The sequence below is a fragment of the Balaenoptera acutorostrata genome, chromosome 8 (assembly GCF_949987535.1).
Source record: "Balaenoptera acutorostrata chromosome 8, mBalAcu1.1, whole genome shotgun sequence".
Classification (NCBI taxonomy): domain Eukaryota; kingdom Metazoa; phylum Chordata; class Mammalia; order Artiodactyla; family Balaenopteridae; genus Balaenoptera; species Balaenoptera acutorostrata.
Window position 1 is genome coordinate 32,814,281 of NC_080071.1, and position 16,338 is coordinate 32,830,618.

General features: G+C 37.9%; 1 protein-coding gene across 3 annotated transcripts in view; it reads right to left on the reverse strand.

The window, feature by feature from the left end:
* Nucleotides 1-16,338, reverse strand: part of SLC25A12 (solute carrier family 25 member 12) — a 185,385-nt gene that overhangs the window by 12,980 nt on the left and 156,067 nt on the right. For all 3 annotated transcript variants that reach the window (XM_057550811.1, XM_007183272.2, XM_057550810.1), the window contains 4 exons: nt 15,004-15,085; nt 13,553-13,711; nt 10,439-10,491; nt 10,112-10,192 (listed from right to left, as the gene is read on the reverse strand). In XM_057550811.1, coding sequence (XP_057406794.1) covers nt 10,112-10,192; nt 10,439-10,491; nt 13,553-13,711; nt 15,004-15,085 — 375 coding nt within the window. The remainder of the gene's footprint in view (nt 1-10,111; nt 10,193-10,438; nt 10,492-13,552; nt 13,712-15,003; nt 15,086-16,338) is intronic.

Genomic DNA, 16,338 nt, shown 5'->3' on the forward strand with positions numbered 1-16,338 from the left:
TTAGGCATCAGGGAAATGCAAATTAAAACCACAGCAAGATATCACTTCACACCAAGCAGAATGACTAAAACAAAAAGACTAAAAATATCAAACACTGTTGAGGATGTGGAGTAACTGGAATATTTGTACACTGCTGATGAGACTGTAGAATGGTCCACCCACTTCAAAGAACCAACGGGCAGTTTCTTTTAAATTGAACATACATCTACCCTAGTCTACTCTTAGTCACCCAAGAAAAATGAAAACATATGTTGACAAAAATACTTGTACAAGAATGTTTATAACAACCTTATTTATAATAGATAAAAACTGGAAACAACCCAAATGTCCATCGATAGAAGAATGGACAAGCAAATTGTAGTTAATTCATACCATGGAATAATGCTCAGTAAAATTAAAAACAAACAAACAAAAAAAACCAATACTGATACCCACACAATAACAAGGATGACTCTTGAAAACACTCTGTTAAGCTAGAGAGGCAGACCATAAAAGAATGCATTTCATGCGAGTCTGTTGATATGAAATCCAAGAAGAAACAAAACTGTTGACAGAAATCAGAACAGTGGCTGCCTGGGGGAGGGGAGGAATGATTGACTGGAAAGAGGCATGAATTAATTTTCTGGGGTGAAATGTTCTTTATCTCACTCTTGAGTGGTGATTTCATGGGTGTATACAATTGTTAAAACTCATTAAGCTGACAGCTAAGTTTTTTTAATACATTAATTATACCTAATAACATATATATGTATATATATTCAGATATATGCTAAATTTCTATGATATATATCTATGTAATATTTTAAAAAAAGAAAGAAAAGCCACTACAAAGTTGAATGGGCTCATCTAGATTTATTTTGACACATGGAGAAGGCCTTGATTTGATTCCCTAAGACAGCATTATAGAACAAAAGGAGTTGGTCTTTTCTTTAAAATCAAAATATTTGGGAGTACATGAAAACTGCAGCATATATTAGCTGTGTGATTTGGGGTGAGAGTTAGCTGAGCTTCTGTTTCTCATCTACCCATTTTATAGGAGATGGTAATAGTGCATGTTAAAGTAATTGGAAAAATTCTAAGTTGATAAAGTATTGATATTATTCCTGTACACAACAGATATCATAATTAAACACTCAATTATATATATATATATTTTTTTAATAAATTTATTTATTTTCATTTATTATTTTTGGCTGTGTTGGGTCTTTGTGGCTACCCACGGGCTTTCTCTAGTTGCGGTGAGCAGGGACTACTCTTCATTGCGGTGCACGGGCTTCTCATTGTGGTGGCTTCTCTTGTTGCGGAGTACAGGCTCTAGAGCACGTGGGGTTCAGTAGATGCAGCTCGTGGGCTCTAGAGCACAGGCTCAGTAGTTGTGGCACACGGGCTTAGTTGCTCCACGGCATGTGGGATCTTCCCAGACCAGGACTCGAACCCATTTCCCCTGCACTGGCAGGCGGATTCTTAACCACTGCGCCACTAGGGAAGCCCTAAACACTCAATTATATTTATGTCTGATATGGACATGTAATATATGTATGTGTAACATATATGTATACATTTATACATATATAAAGGGAGATTTTCTAATAGAAAAATGAAAACATATGGCCTGATAAGAATGGCTTAACTATGAGAACAATGAGAAAAATTATTTGAAACCTACTGTTACATATACATTACTCATAAGCATCCATAACAGATATTTACTGAGTAACTGTATCCACATGCATACACTCTTATCCCATCCCCACCTAAAGAAGGGTGGAGAAATTATTCAATCTAAAGTTCGAGTTATAGATACAACAACAACAAAAAAACGTATCACATCTAAATCATAAATTCTGAACTATTAAGTCTTTTTTGAGAAGATTTTAATACAGATATAAAATAAGTTTGGTTAATGCTCCCAATGAAGATTTAAAATTTGAAAACGCACACTCTGTTTATAATTCTCTGTTTATAATCCCAAAGGTTGTATCTATTTCCAAAGTGAGAAGCTCTACTGTGATTTTCTGCTGCCCTTAGAAAGTGAGAGCTGCTTGCATTTCTAATCGGGAAGTCAGAGCCAACAAAACTTCCATCTGGTTTAAAAAATAATGTGCAGGGCTTCCCTGGTGGCGCAGTGGTTGAGAATCTGCCTGCTAATGCAGGGGACACGGGTTCGAGCCCTGGTCTGGGAGGATCCCACATGCCGCGGAGCGGCTGGGCCCGTGAGCCACAGCTGCTGAGCCTGCGCGTCAGGAGCCTGTGCCCCGCAACGGGAGGGGCCGCGATGGTGAGGGGCCCACGCACCGCGATGAAGAGCGGTCCCCGCACCGCGGTGAAGAGTGGCCCCCGCTTGCCGCAACTGGAGAAAGCCCTCGCACGGACCGAAGACCCAACACAGCCAAAAATAAATAAATAAATAAAGTAAATAAAGTAGCTATTAAAAAAAAAATAATAATAATGTGCATCATATGGTCACCTTATCTATGATAAAGGAGGAAAGAATATACAATGGAGAAAAGACAGCCTCTTCAGTAAGTGGTGCCAGGAAAACTGGACAGCTCCATGTAAAAGAATGAAATTAGAACACTCCCTAATACCATACACAAAAATAAACTCAAAATGGATTAAAGACCTAAATGTAAGGCCAGACACTATAAAACTCTTAGAGGAAAACACAGGCAGAACACTCTATGACATACATCACAGCAAGATCCTTTTTGACCCACCTCCTAGAGAAATGGAAATAAAAACAAAAATAAACAAATGGGACCTAATGAAACTTAAAAGCTTTTGCACAGCAAAGGAAACCATAAACAAGGCAAAAAGACAACCCTCAGAGTGGGAGAAAATATTTGCAAACCAAGCAACTGACAAAGGATTAATCCCCAAAATTTACAAGCAGCTCATGCAGCTCAATATCAAAAAAACAAACAACCGAATCCAAAAATGGGCAGAAGACCTAAATAGACATTTCTCCAAAGAAGACATACAGGTTGCCAACAAACACGTGAAAGGTTGCTCAACATCACTAATCATTAGAGAAATGCAAAACAAAACCACAATGAGGTATCACCTCACACCAGTCAGAATGGCCATCATCAAAAAATCTACAAACAATAAATGCTGGAGAGGGTGTCGGGAAAAGGGAACCCTCTTGCACTGTTGGTGGGAATGTAAACTGATACAGCCGCTATGGAGAACAGTATGAAGGTTCCTTAAAAAACTAAAAATAGAACTACCATATGACCCAGCAATCCCACTACTGGGTATATACCCTGAGAAAACCATAATTCAAAAAGAGACATGTACCATAATGTTCATTGCAGCACTATTTACAATAGCCAGGACATGGAAGCATCCTAAGTGTCCATCGAAAGATGAATGGATAAAGAAGATGTGGCACATGTATACAATGGAATATTACTCAGCCATAAAAAGAAACGAAATTGAGTTATTTGTAGTGAGGTGGATGGACCTAGAGTCTGTCATACAGAGTGAAGTTAAGTCAGAAAGAGAAAAACAAATACCGTATGCTAACACATATATATGGAATCTAAAAAAAAAAAAGAAAAAAGGTTATGAAGAACCTAGGGGCAGGACAGGAATAAAGACGCAGATGTAGAGAATGGACTTGAGGACACCGGGAGGGGGAAGGGTAAACTGGGACAAAGTGAGAGAGTAGCACTGACATATATACACCACCAAATGTAAAACAGATAGCTAGTGGGAAGCAGCTGCATAGCACAGGGAGATCAGCTCGGTACTTTGTGACCACCTAGAGGGGTGGGATAGGGAGGGTGGGAGGGACATGCAAGAGGGAGGCGATATGGGGATATATGTATACGTAGAGCTGATTCACTTTGTTATACAGCAGAAACTAACACAACATTGTAAAGCAACTATACTCCTATAAAGATGTTAAAAAATATATATAATGTGCATGCATGCGTGTGTGTGTGTGTGTGTGTGTGTGTGTGTGTATGTCTGTTCATGCACAAAAGCACGTCTATAAAAGCATTAGGAGGAAATATACTGAAATGTTGACAATGAAAAATAAAACTTTCATTTGGTAATATCTCTGCTCAAAGCAAAACACCGGAAAAAATTAAGGTTAAAAATTTGTGTGAAAGATCAAAGACCTAAATGTAAGATCTAAAACTATAACACCCTTAGAAGAAAATAGAGGTATAAATCTTCATGATCTTGGATTAGACAAGGACTTCTTAGATATGACACAAAAAGCACAAGCAACAAGAGAAAATATAGATAAGTTGGACTTCATTAAAATCAAAGTCCAGTTCTTCAAAGGACACAGTCAAGAAAGTGAAAAATATTTGCAAATCACGTATCTGGTAAGGTACACTAAATATATACAGAACTCTTGTGTGTATACAGAATACACTAAATACATATAGAACTCTTACAATTCAATAATAAAAGACGAACAACCCAGCTAAAACATGGGCAAATATTCTGAATAGATTGTTCTCCAAAGATAAACAAATGCCAGTACATTCATGAAAAGATGCTCAACACTGTCAGTCATTAGATCACAGTAAGATACCACTTCATACCACTAGGATGGCTATAACGAAAAGACAGATAATAATAAGTATTGGCAAGAATGTGGAGAAATCAGAACCCCCATACATTGCTGGTAGGATTGTAAAATGGTTCAGCCACTTTGGAAAACAATCTGGCAGTTCCTCAAAATACTAGTTAGAGTTACCATATGACCCACCAATTCCACTCCTAGGTATATACACAAGAGAAATGAAAACATATGTCCACAAAACTTCTTACATCAATGTTCATAGCAGCATTATTCATAATAGCCAAAAGGTGGAAACAACCCACGTGTTCAACAACTGATGAATGGATTAAAAAAATGTGGTATTATCTATACAATGAAATATTATTCAGCAATTAAAAAGGCCTGAAATGCTGATACATACTACAATGTGAATGAACCTTGAAAACGTTACACTAAGTGAAAGAAGCCAGACACAAAAGGCCATATATTGTTTGATTCCATTTATATGAAATGTCCAGAAATGGTGAATCTATAAAGACAGAGAGTTTATGAGTAGTAGCCTAAGACTTGATGGGGAGAGGGTGGGAAAATTGGAAGGCAATAGCTAAAGGGTACTAGGTTTCTTTTGGGGATGAGAATGCTCTAAAATTGACTATGGTGATAGTTGCACAGCTCTGTGAATATACTCAAAACTGCTGAATTGTACACTTTAAGTGTGGGGAATTGTATGATATGTGAACTCTATCTCAATAAAGCTGTTATTTTAAAATTTTTTCCTGAAACATAGCAAGCATTCGATGAATGAGAGAATGAATGAAAGACTGAACGAATGGAAACATAAACCAAGTATGAAGGAATATAGATTTAGAGACAGAAGTGGTTTGAATCTCAATTTTTCCATTTACTAAGTGCTTGATTTCACTGAGCTTTTAGTTTCTTCGACTCTAGCTGGGAATAATAATGAGATAATGCCTATAAAGTGTTCAGTCCAGTGCAAGATGCTCAAGAAACGGTAGCTATTATTACAATGAATTATAATCATAAGCACGTATTTTCTTTGGTGACATGTAGAAATGAAGCAAATCACGATAAGGAATTCTACTCTCAAATTACCACAGTGGAATATGATTAGATTTAAGATTAGGTTTTATCTGGTGAGAATGGTCAGAACTACCCTTTTTCTATGAGACATAAACATTTCCTAAGTCTAGTTCCTTGCACAGGAAGAAACTCTAAATCCTTCTCAGCCTTGACAGCTTGTTGGATGAGAATGAATAAATGGAAGAAAGAATGAATGAAAACATACCAAATATGAGTCAATAGAGATTTGGAGACAAAAGTGGTTTGACTCTCAACTTTGCCATTCACTAAGTGCTAGATATCTCTCAGGTTTTATTTTCTTCAACTCCAATTGGGAATAATAATGAGAGAATGCCTATAAAATGTTCAGCCCAGTAAGAAAAGTCCCTACCGCTCATTAGCATTCTAGCAGATTAGAGCTACAGTAAAAGCAAAAACCAGCATCAATGATAATAGTAATATTGTAGTTAAGTTGAGTGGTAGGCTCATGGATGCTCATTTTATTATAACTTTTTGTTTATATAATGTGTTCTCTTTTGCATATATCTAATATCGCATACTTTTAAAAACAGATCACAAAATAAAACAAACAACAAAAAAACACATAATGCTTAAGGACTGGATATTTTCATTCCTTGGTAACCTCAATGATCTAGTTAGTGTACATCATTTTTCCTAAAGGACGGCACAGTCATTTTCAGAGCAGTAGAATTTCCCTCCCATATGTAGGGAACTCAAGACCCCAGTCCTAGCTGATTCTTCTGCTATGGAAAAAAAATCTATAAAGTCAATACTAACTGCTCAGTTTGAGCCATTTCTTCTCAATTAATCTGCATTAGGTCAACACATTAGGTATTGGGTTGGCAAAAAGGTTTGTTCAGTTTTCTCCGTAAGATGGCTCCAGTAGCACTTAGTTGCCTCTAACTTCATTCAAAATAATTTTGTTAGATTGTATGTGACAGCTGTCATTATCAGCATGCATTTAAAAAAAGACTTATCAAAATTGGTGAATTTTTGTGTAGGCATTTTAATATTGAAGATGGAAGAAAAAAAGCAACATTTTCGGCCTACTATGCTTTATTTATTATTTCAAGAAAGGTAAAAACGTAACCGAAACGCAAAAAGAGATTTGTGCAGTGTATAAGAAGGTGCTGTGACTGACTGAATGTGTCAAAAGTGGTTTTCAAAGTTTCGTGCTGGAGATTTCTCTCTGGACGATGCTCCATGGTCAGGTAGAGCAGTTGAAGTGGATAGTGATCAAATCGAGACACTGAGAACAATCAACGTTATACCACGGGGGAGATAGCCGACATACTAAAAATAACCAAATCAAGCGCTGAAAATCATTTGCACCAGCTTGGTTATGTTAATCGCTTTGATGTTTGGGTTCCATGTAAGTTAAGCGAAAAAAACCTTCTTGACTGTATTTCCGCATGTAGTTCTCTACTTAAACGTAATGAAAACGTTCGTTTTTAAAACAAATTGTGATGGGTGATGAAAAGTGGATACTGTACAATAATGTGGAATGGAAGAGATTGTGGGGCAAGCAAAATGAACCCACCAGTCACACCAAAGGACAGTCTTCATCCAAAGAAGGTGATGTTGTGTATATGGTGGGATTGGGAGTCCTCTATTATGAGCTCCTTCTGGAAAACCAAATGATTAATTCCAACATGTACTGCTCCCAATTAGACCAACTGAAAGCAGCACTCGACAAAAAACATCTAGAATTAGTCAACAGAAAAAGCATAATCTTCCATCAGGATAACACAAGACCATATGTTTCTTTGATGATCAGGCTGGGACCACCAACTGGTACAGCTTGGCTGGGAAGTTCTGATTCATCCGCCGTATTCACAGACATTGCACCTTCAGACTTCCATTTATTTAGGTCTTTATAAAATTCTCTTAATGGAAAAAATTTCAATTCCCCGGAAGACTGTAAAAGGCACCTGGAACAGTTCTTTGCTCAAAAAGATAAAAAGTTTTGGGAAGATGGAATCATGAAGTTGCCTGAAAAACGGCAGAAGGTAGTGGAACAAAAGGGTGAATTCGTTGTTCAATAAAGTTCTTGGTGAAAATGAAAAACATGTCTTTTATTTTTACTTAAAAATCGAAGGGACTTTTTGGCCAACCCAATACATCTTTAAAATTGAGTGATGTTTGGAAGAACAGCTGTACTCCTCTCACCTGGTGGCACTGACAGCATTCAGCCAAACACCCACAGGACACTCCACATTCTATCACCACCCGTACCCAGGATCCTGAGGGTTGGGTTCTCCTGATCAGCCTCACGGGCAGCCACTCTTCCTAGTGTTTATCTGGTGGCTGCTTACCATGTTTCGTTCAGCAAAAAGAGTATTCCTATATCCCACAGTGCCTGATATTCTATCGGTAGAGACTCATCCTTTTTGTTTAAGGTTATTCTCTGTTGAAATATGTAGACTTTTGGGAGAAGTAGCAGATTGTTCTTTAACAATCATTTATACTGTAGTGTGATCGAATTCATCAGTAGAAACTCAATAATTACACATTTTCTTTCCTCCCTGAAATGAAGAGATGTAGAGGAAAGAGGGAAGCAGAAAGTGTTTGTGGTGAAGAACTGCATACAACCTAATTATCCTCCTAGAGCCCAACCTGTTTTTCACGCTGTCAATTTCCAGCTAGACAATCCATCAAAGCGTCCAGAAATGAGTCATGCTTAAGGAAGAGATTTAGACTGTCAGCACAACCCTCGAGGCACCCCAGACTTCAAGAGAAATTCCCAAAGTTCAAACCTAGAAACAGGGTCAATACCTAGGAAGAACAAAGGAACCAAATACCTGATTATAATTTAACCACTTAGGTCACATGTCAGACAAGGGAACAAGTCAGGTTCATGAGCAAAAACCTCTGGATATTACAAATGGAAACAAATAATTAGCTACATGGAACACAGAGAGCATGACTTGTAAGATTTCTGACAAATGTACACACGTGTTGCGGCAAAGCTGAGTTAGGAAATTTCTTAACCAAATTAAAACTAAAACCACTGAGATAAAGAATATTTATGATATGCAATGGTTCTTTCATTAGAAGAGAAACACTTACAGCATCTAATTGGGGTAAAGGAAGAGGAGAGGGACTTCCCTGGTGGCGCAGTGGTTAAGAATCCACCTGCCAATGCAGGGGACACGGGTTCAAGCCCTGGTCCGGGAAGATCCCACATGCTGCGGAGCAACTAAGCCCGTGCGCCACAACTACTGAGCCCGTATGCTGCAACTACTGAAGCCTACATGCTGAGAGCCTGTGCTCCGCAATGAGAAGCCCGTGCACCGCAATGAAGGGTAGCCCCCACTCGCCACAACTAGAGAAAGCCCGTGTGTAGCAACGAAGACCCAACGCAGACAAAAATAAAAAGATAAATAAATAAATAAATTTATTAAAAAAAAAAAAAAGGAAGAGGAGAAACAACAGTAAGAACTAAGCAAAGGTCTTAGTCTATGTCCATTATTTGTCCTCCATGAAAAAAGTTAGCCAAAGACATGAGTTTTCTCCCTGAGAATGCACTTGGACATGTGTGCAGGTATAGCGGCAAATGCACATAAGTACACACGTGCACGCGCATGCACACACACACAAAGGGAGTGTGCCAAGCTACCTCTTCCATAAGAACTTTGGTTGCAGAAAGATGAGGACCCAGGTATGTGCCAGGCTGACAAATATCATGAAGGAGAATCCAGAGCACCCTCTCTCTCTGACCCTCAGGGAATCTTCTCTGAATTAAAAGCTGCAAAGGTCACTGACCTCATCACCTCAGGTTCCACAAGCAACTGAGAAGGGTTTAGCCAAGACTGTCAGCTAAGTCAACTGGAAGTCATTAAGGGTTTCAGGGACAAAATGGACTAAATAAATCTTTAAAAAAATCATGTACTACCAAATGTGAAAGGAACACCACACATAAGATGAGTTGAGCTGCAAACTTAGATTTGAGAATTGGTCTAAATCCAATGTCATGCTCACACTTTAAAGACAGAATCTCTGAGTTCAGAATTGTCAATAGCTTCAACATAGTTATGGTTGTTTGCTCTGGTCCCTAAAAGGAGGAAAATTATAATTATACCACAGTGGCTTACTCAATCCTACACCTAAAAAACAAGGGCCCAATTAATCAGTCACCTCACACTTATTTTAAAGTTCCAGTCAATATAAATATAGGGTAACTCTACCCACTACTCTGTTTTCTGTGGTATTTAAAAAGAAACAGAATTAGAACTCTAAAAAGTGTAAAAGGTAATGCTTTAGGAGCTTCTAAGAATACTACGTCTACAAAAATACTACCTCTTTTCTGCCTCAAAACCAGTGAGATTATGCAATGAAATTTAAAAAATCATTCCTTATGATCACTGAGAAAATCTGCTTAGAGTCCCTTGAGTTCAGGAGGCATGTCACTCAGATAGTATATCCAGTGTGCAAAAATCCTAAGGAACATATTTGCCATGAGAAATCATCAGTATTAATACTTACACAACCTCCAGCAAGGACTTCTGCTAAAAGTGGAATGGAGCCGTCTCTGCTGGTAAATTTGTCCCGGACAAAATCATTGACCTAATTAGAAAGACAACATCAGTTAACCAGAATTCCCAATCATTACCTTTAGTGGTACATTACTGGTTTTCCCAAATCAGCAAAATATTTGTCTCATGTAAAATTTAAAATTAGCAAATGACTACAAATAAGTTTAAAATTTTACAAGTGCCTTAATAGTGTGCTAGTCTTACCAGCATCAGTTTTCATTTTTGGCTTAATGATAATCTAAACAGATGACAAAAATTCAATGAGAAAGAAACTTACAGTCAGTTTAATGGCCTTTTCTGGAGCAACCCCTATAAGTTGTGGTATCAGACCTAGGTAAACAGAGAGAATTGTTAGCGGTATAGATGTACTAGACGTGAATACACAAGCCCAACAAGGTGGTTTTCCCCATATTATTTACCCATCAAACATTTTAGGGTTTTTATTAAAATGGGAAAAGTGGCTTATCCTAAAAACTATGCATATGTATATAATAATTATTCATTTCAAAACAATGTTATACTTCTTGAGGCTATAAATCCTTTTCTTAAGCATGCCTCCTTTAAAGCCTGGTTATCTAACACCTCCCAAAAAGTATGAGGAAGGAATGGAACCCATGGATCTTGTCTACTCCCAGAACACTGCCGATAGCAATGAAACCAGATTCCCTCCCTTTACAACCAACAACGTACTAACGTACATAGACGCTTTAGAGAAGCCAATGCTGTATGCTTGGAAAAGCTCTGCAAAGTTTCCTGTTAAGTAGACCCAGATTTTGCCACAAATGATGCTACCTGCGTAATAGCATACAGTGGCTTGGCTATTACGGAAAACCAACTCCCATCATTTTCTCTTTACAGAAACCCAGAATTCAGTATTTAAAATTCTTTCATTTATTTAAAAGAAAGCCAAAACTGCAAAGAAAAATGCAGTTTTAAGTAACATTTAATGGGTATCTTCTACAAGCAAAAACAGCCCATTGTTAGCCTATTTGCTAATATATGTCAAACTTAAGACATTTCAAAAGAATTCTCCTAAAACAAAGGAAATCATTATTCTTAGAAAGTTAAATTTTCCAGGCTGGCTGCAAAAGAAAAAATATATAAACAACTCAACATCTGTAGCTATTCATAGGGCTCAACTTTCTAAAGCACACAGATTATCCAAATCGTTAAAATACATTTTTTGCATACATCTTTTAAAGATGCTAACAATAAACATACTATATCCTTTAAATCACCCAGCCAAGGGGAAGTTATGTATGTGTTTGCATGCTCGCTGCTGATCTTAAGCCTACTTTGAGGATACTGCTGAGTGATTTTCTACAAGTTGAGAGCCAGCAAGTAATCGTACATACAGCCTACTGTCAGTCAAACTGAATTATCAGTGACAAACACAAATCTGCACACACCTTTAATGGGTAGCAAACTGATTTAAAAGAATAAATCAGCAGATGGCAGTCTTAACTTTCTAACTCTCATGATTATCAGGCTCTATTACTTTTAATCTGACTCCCATACAACCGTGTCAGCATGTGTATTTGTTTTACTACTTGCCTCAATAAGGCTCACGGAATTTTAATAAAGTGCTGATTTATGTCATTTTATCATTGTTGCCTATAAAGAAATTTAGGCTAATCTGTCAACAATTTTGTCAATCATCTGACAAAATAATGGACCACTTCTAAGCAATATATGACAATCTCAACAATCACAGTGTTCAGATACAGGACTCCTACAATCTCTCACTTAAAGGACTGATTTTACCAGCTCACATTCTGAATCAAGCTAATGATCCCTCCACACCCTCCACCCCCAACTTGCTATATTGGACCCATTTAATTAACATGACATCTCTCCCAAATGAAATCTTCTGTAAGCATCCATCCATTGAGAAGGCTAAACTGTGCGGTGTATATCTAAGTTCCTTCTCTTTTAAAGTATACCAAGGAGGAAGAAAGATTCTTACTCAACAAAGAAAGATTGGAGATGTCAAAGAAGAAACCCACCGTAGCACCACTTAACCCTCAGATTCCCTATTAAATAAAATCTAGATATGCAGTGTTTAATAGAAGTCTAAAACAAGCACTCACATGCACAGATCTGCATTCTAACAATGCACACCTCTTCCCATGGAGTAAATGTCGTACAGCTAGAATTTAGACAGGCTAGAGTTCTGCATATCTGAATAAAATTCATCACATTCTTTCTCAGGAGCAGGGTATTGAGCCTAGTTTGATTCCAGAACAACTCTTTTCTCTTGTTCTATACACAATGCCAAAAATGAACATCCTCACGACCCTCTCCTTCAAGTATAAGTATATTAGAACTACATTTTCACTTGAGTATCTGCACATAATGCCAATCAGAAGTGTTTTTCCTCCTGGCCATGAGCATAAAGCTTTGCTCAGGCCCAGCTTTTCTTTCCGAGGAAGAGGTTCTAAGCCAAACAGTTCAGCAGAGCTCAGAATGAGCTCAGGATTAATGGGACTGTGTGTGCAAACAAACAAGTACAGTAAATTACATAAATGCCCTGGAATTGAGCATGTAGAGAGTTTTTCAAAGAATTCCAAGTGGCGCCCAAAGGGATTAAAAAATTAATCTCCCTCCCAAAGGAAACCCTAAATTCTAATGTGAAAACATGTACATGAAAGTCTCCCTCTCCCAAGAGAACAAGTTCCTACAAAGTCGATGGGGGTGGGGAGAATTCTGCACGGGGCTTGCTGCCTCTGATGCCGACAGCAGTGTGCTCAGCTTCGAGTTGGTGGTAACATTCCCTGCAAAAGAAAATCTCTCTGCTTCCACTCAGTGCCTCTGAACTACAGGGAGAAAAGGAGCAAGAATGAGACTTGGAGCAAAAAGGTTTTCTTTTCTTTCTTTTTTTTTTTTTTACCTTCAGATGACTCACTGGAAAAGACTTACGAATGGTCTCCTTGGAAGAGACAAAAACATGCAATATCTCTTTCAGTTGAAACAAACAGAGTGTAAACTCACCTTCAAGTGGCAGCCTGGTTTCTATTTCACAGAGGAGAGACACATTTCTCCTCTCTAATTCTTTGAGAAAAGAAGCTATTTCTTAGCTGTCATCCTCGTACTCCACCTGCAGACATGTGCCTTAGTTTGTAAGCGCATGGTGACCACCATAGACCCATGCTGGGGAAAACGCAGGCTTTAGATTGCAGGAAGAAGAAATACAGACCTTGTCTGCAGACTAATATTGCTAGTTACCAGCAAGAATGTAAAAAGGGAAATGAGCAAGGAGGAAATACAAAGAGAGAAACAGCCCTAGTCTGACTGAAAAGGCTGCGCCCTGATTTTCACAATCAGTGAGTCTGAAACCTGCTGCTGGTGAGATACACTCACTAACTTCAGCAGCTGAGATCTGCTTGCTCACCCCGGTAGAGTCCAAAGAAGCCCTCGTAACGCAAGACTTTCTTAAAACAGTCAAAGCTGTTTTTGTACATCAGCTCCCCGACAACAGAGCCGGTGCCACGCTGATTCTGCATGCGGGTCTTCACCAGGTCTATAGGGTACACCGCGGTGGCTCCCACAGCTACAAACGAAACAATTGTTAGGCTTAAAAGAGAGCACAATTAAACGTAGAATCTGTAAGGACAACAAAGCTCAAATCAAAGGACTAGAAAACAGAACACAGTATATACCCTCACAGAAGAGATTTTACGTAATTTTCCCTTCTTCCATACACAGCTGAAGGATCACAGGCTAGCAACCACTGGGATCCATAAATACAGCTGCTTCGGAGAGCAACTGTGATGGACTTTCAAGTCATCACCGACATTAGATAATCAACACTCAATTTCCTTTAACAACATTAAACTCTTATATATAACATATTTCTTTATATTTTCCATGAAATGCCTATATATTATACCAGTTACCTCTTAAAATAACTATATATCTACACATAGGTGGCTGCAATTTTAAAATTTAGTTTACTACGGCATTTTGGTAAATTAACCTTAGTTACAACTATAATATTGGAACCAAATCTCAACATGACCCTCCCCCTACTTACAGCATTCGGTTTATAAAAAAAAAAAAAAAGCCCAGGCTTTAGAATTTCTCAGGGACTGAAAAATTTATAACATGAATTAGAGTATTATATTTTTCAACTTGAAAACCAAAACATGCTTTGCAACTTCTAAAACTGAGATTGAAAAGAAAAAATAATAGTTTCAACAGTTTAGGCTTCTTTTGAAAAATCATAAGTATTTTAATCACACTACTAGGTTCTTCTCAATAAAGCAACTTCAGACTTTATACATTTTCTATGGAGAGATTTAAGCAAAAAAAGCCTCTCAAATTTTGCCCAGAAGCAGGGAAGAGAGGTTCATTTTAACAAATAACCTTCAAGTCTAGATATTCTTCAGCCAGTAAAAGATGAGGTGGGGGGGGGGGGGGGGGAAACAAGCAGAAAAGCAAAGGCGAATCACTTTAAGAGGTTGTTTTATTTCATAAGGTTCTGGGATTTGTACCCCAAATCTTGATCTCTTACCTGCCCTCACTCCTAACACCAGAAACACAGTCTTATTCTCCATTTCTTCGTACTGGCTTTAACCAGTATAATTAAGGGGAGTGCAGCACGCATCCAAGACTTTCACATGATTACAGAGGTTTTGTCTTGAAGACAGACTGGAGCCAGAGGGGCCATGGCCGTGCTATGACAAGTCCTCTGATTGTAGGTAAAAATAAAGAATACTTCAGAAAGCCCTGCAGTCGTGACCCTTGGGAACAATGAACTGAACCTTTGCTGATCTGTCCCGGTCTAGTGAGATAATATTACATGAACGCAAGCTTGAAACAGCACATAGACATGTCACTCACCTCCAGCAACTGAGCCCAGAGTGAATCTGTAAGCAGACTCGGCAATCTGGAGCCAGATAGGCCTGCCTAAACCGTGAGATTGCTGTGGGGAAGAAGAAAACATGTAAAAAATTTTGGAAAAGCGTACGGCGAAGGAAAAAAGCTATAATTTGGCTGTGGTAAGATTTTGAAATAGATACTTCTATTATTAGCATTTAAAAACCATATCTGGCCAAATAGACACAGTAGCTTTTTCCCCCCATTTGCACGAGCCTATTAATGCCTCATTTATCTGCTACTACTGGGGAATACACTATCATTCTACAGAAGTGAATCTTTCAGGTAAGTAAATATTTCAGGTTTAAAATCATTTCCCCCTTCTTTAACCAACTTAAAATTTTAAAATCTTTCTAAAATGTATAAAAACTATCGCGATTCCTAAATCAGATAATATTGATCATAATTTTCCACCTCTAATGACTGAAGGTCAACATATTCATATGTCCATCAATTTCTGCATCGAGATCTAACGCAGCTGTTTGTGCTATCTTCCCACGCTTGACAACTATTACTTCTTTTACCAACAGCCTCCTAGTTTGATTTTGCCGCTTCTCATCTATCAGGGCTGGAGAAACCACATAACTAGAATTGTTAGGATTATATGTAAAACAAGGTCAAGGACTTCTCTTTTGGGCTAAAGTGAAAACCTTTAATAGCTGCTATTTCAAGGGTTCAGAGCCTTTGCCCCTTTATTTGTGGCTTTGAAGCTCAACCACTGAGGTTATCAATAGATAAGTATAGTACTTCTCACCTATGCTACCGAGCATTCGCTCTCCTAGACCTAGGTATTCCTCAACTCTGCCTATGCAAAGAACACCTGAGGGACCTTAAAATATATATCCCCGAGGCCTGGGGTTTATAAATTTTTAAAAGGCTTCAAATCATTCTGCTGTGTAGTTAGGTTGAGAACCACTGTCCTAGCCACATTTGTAGTTCTAACATAAAATCTATGTTGAAAATAAAGCAAATGGGAAAAACCTATTGTGGTTCAGAATGTTATTTCATTGGTATTCCTAGCATAAAGGACTTGAAATAATTTGTCTATATTAGTGTGTCAGTCTTGTTCTTTAATATTTTCATTATGAAAATAACAGTTATGTGTATAAACAGTCTGAAATGAAGGAATAAAATACTGCTTTATCATAAGAAAACTTGAAAAATAGCAACTTGAATGAGCTTTCAAAACACAGCATAATAAAAATGTTTAGATACTCTCACTAGAATAATTTAGAATAATTTAATGGAGAGGGACTCCATGCCTAAAATCTAAAGGAAAGAAAAAAGTAAGCTAGTCTA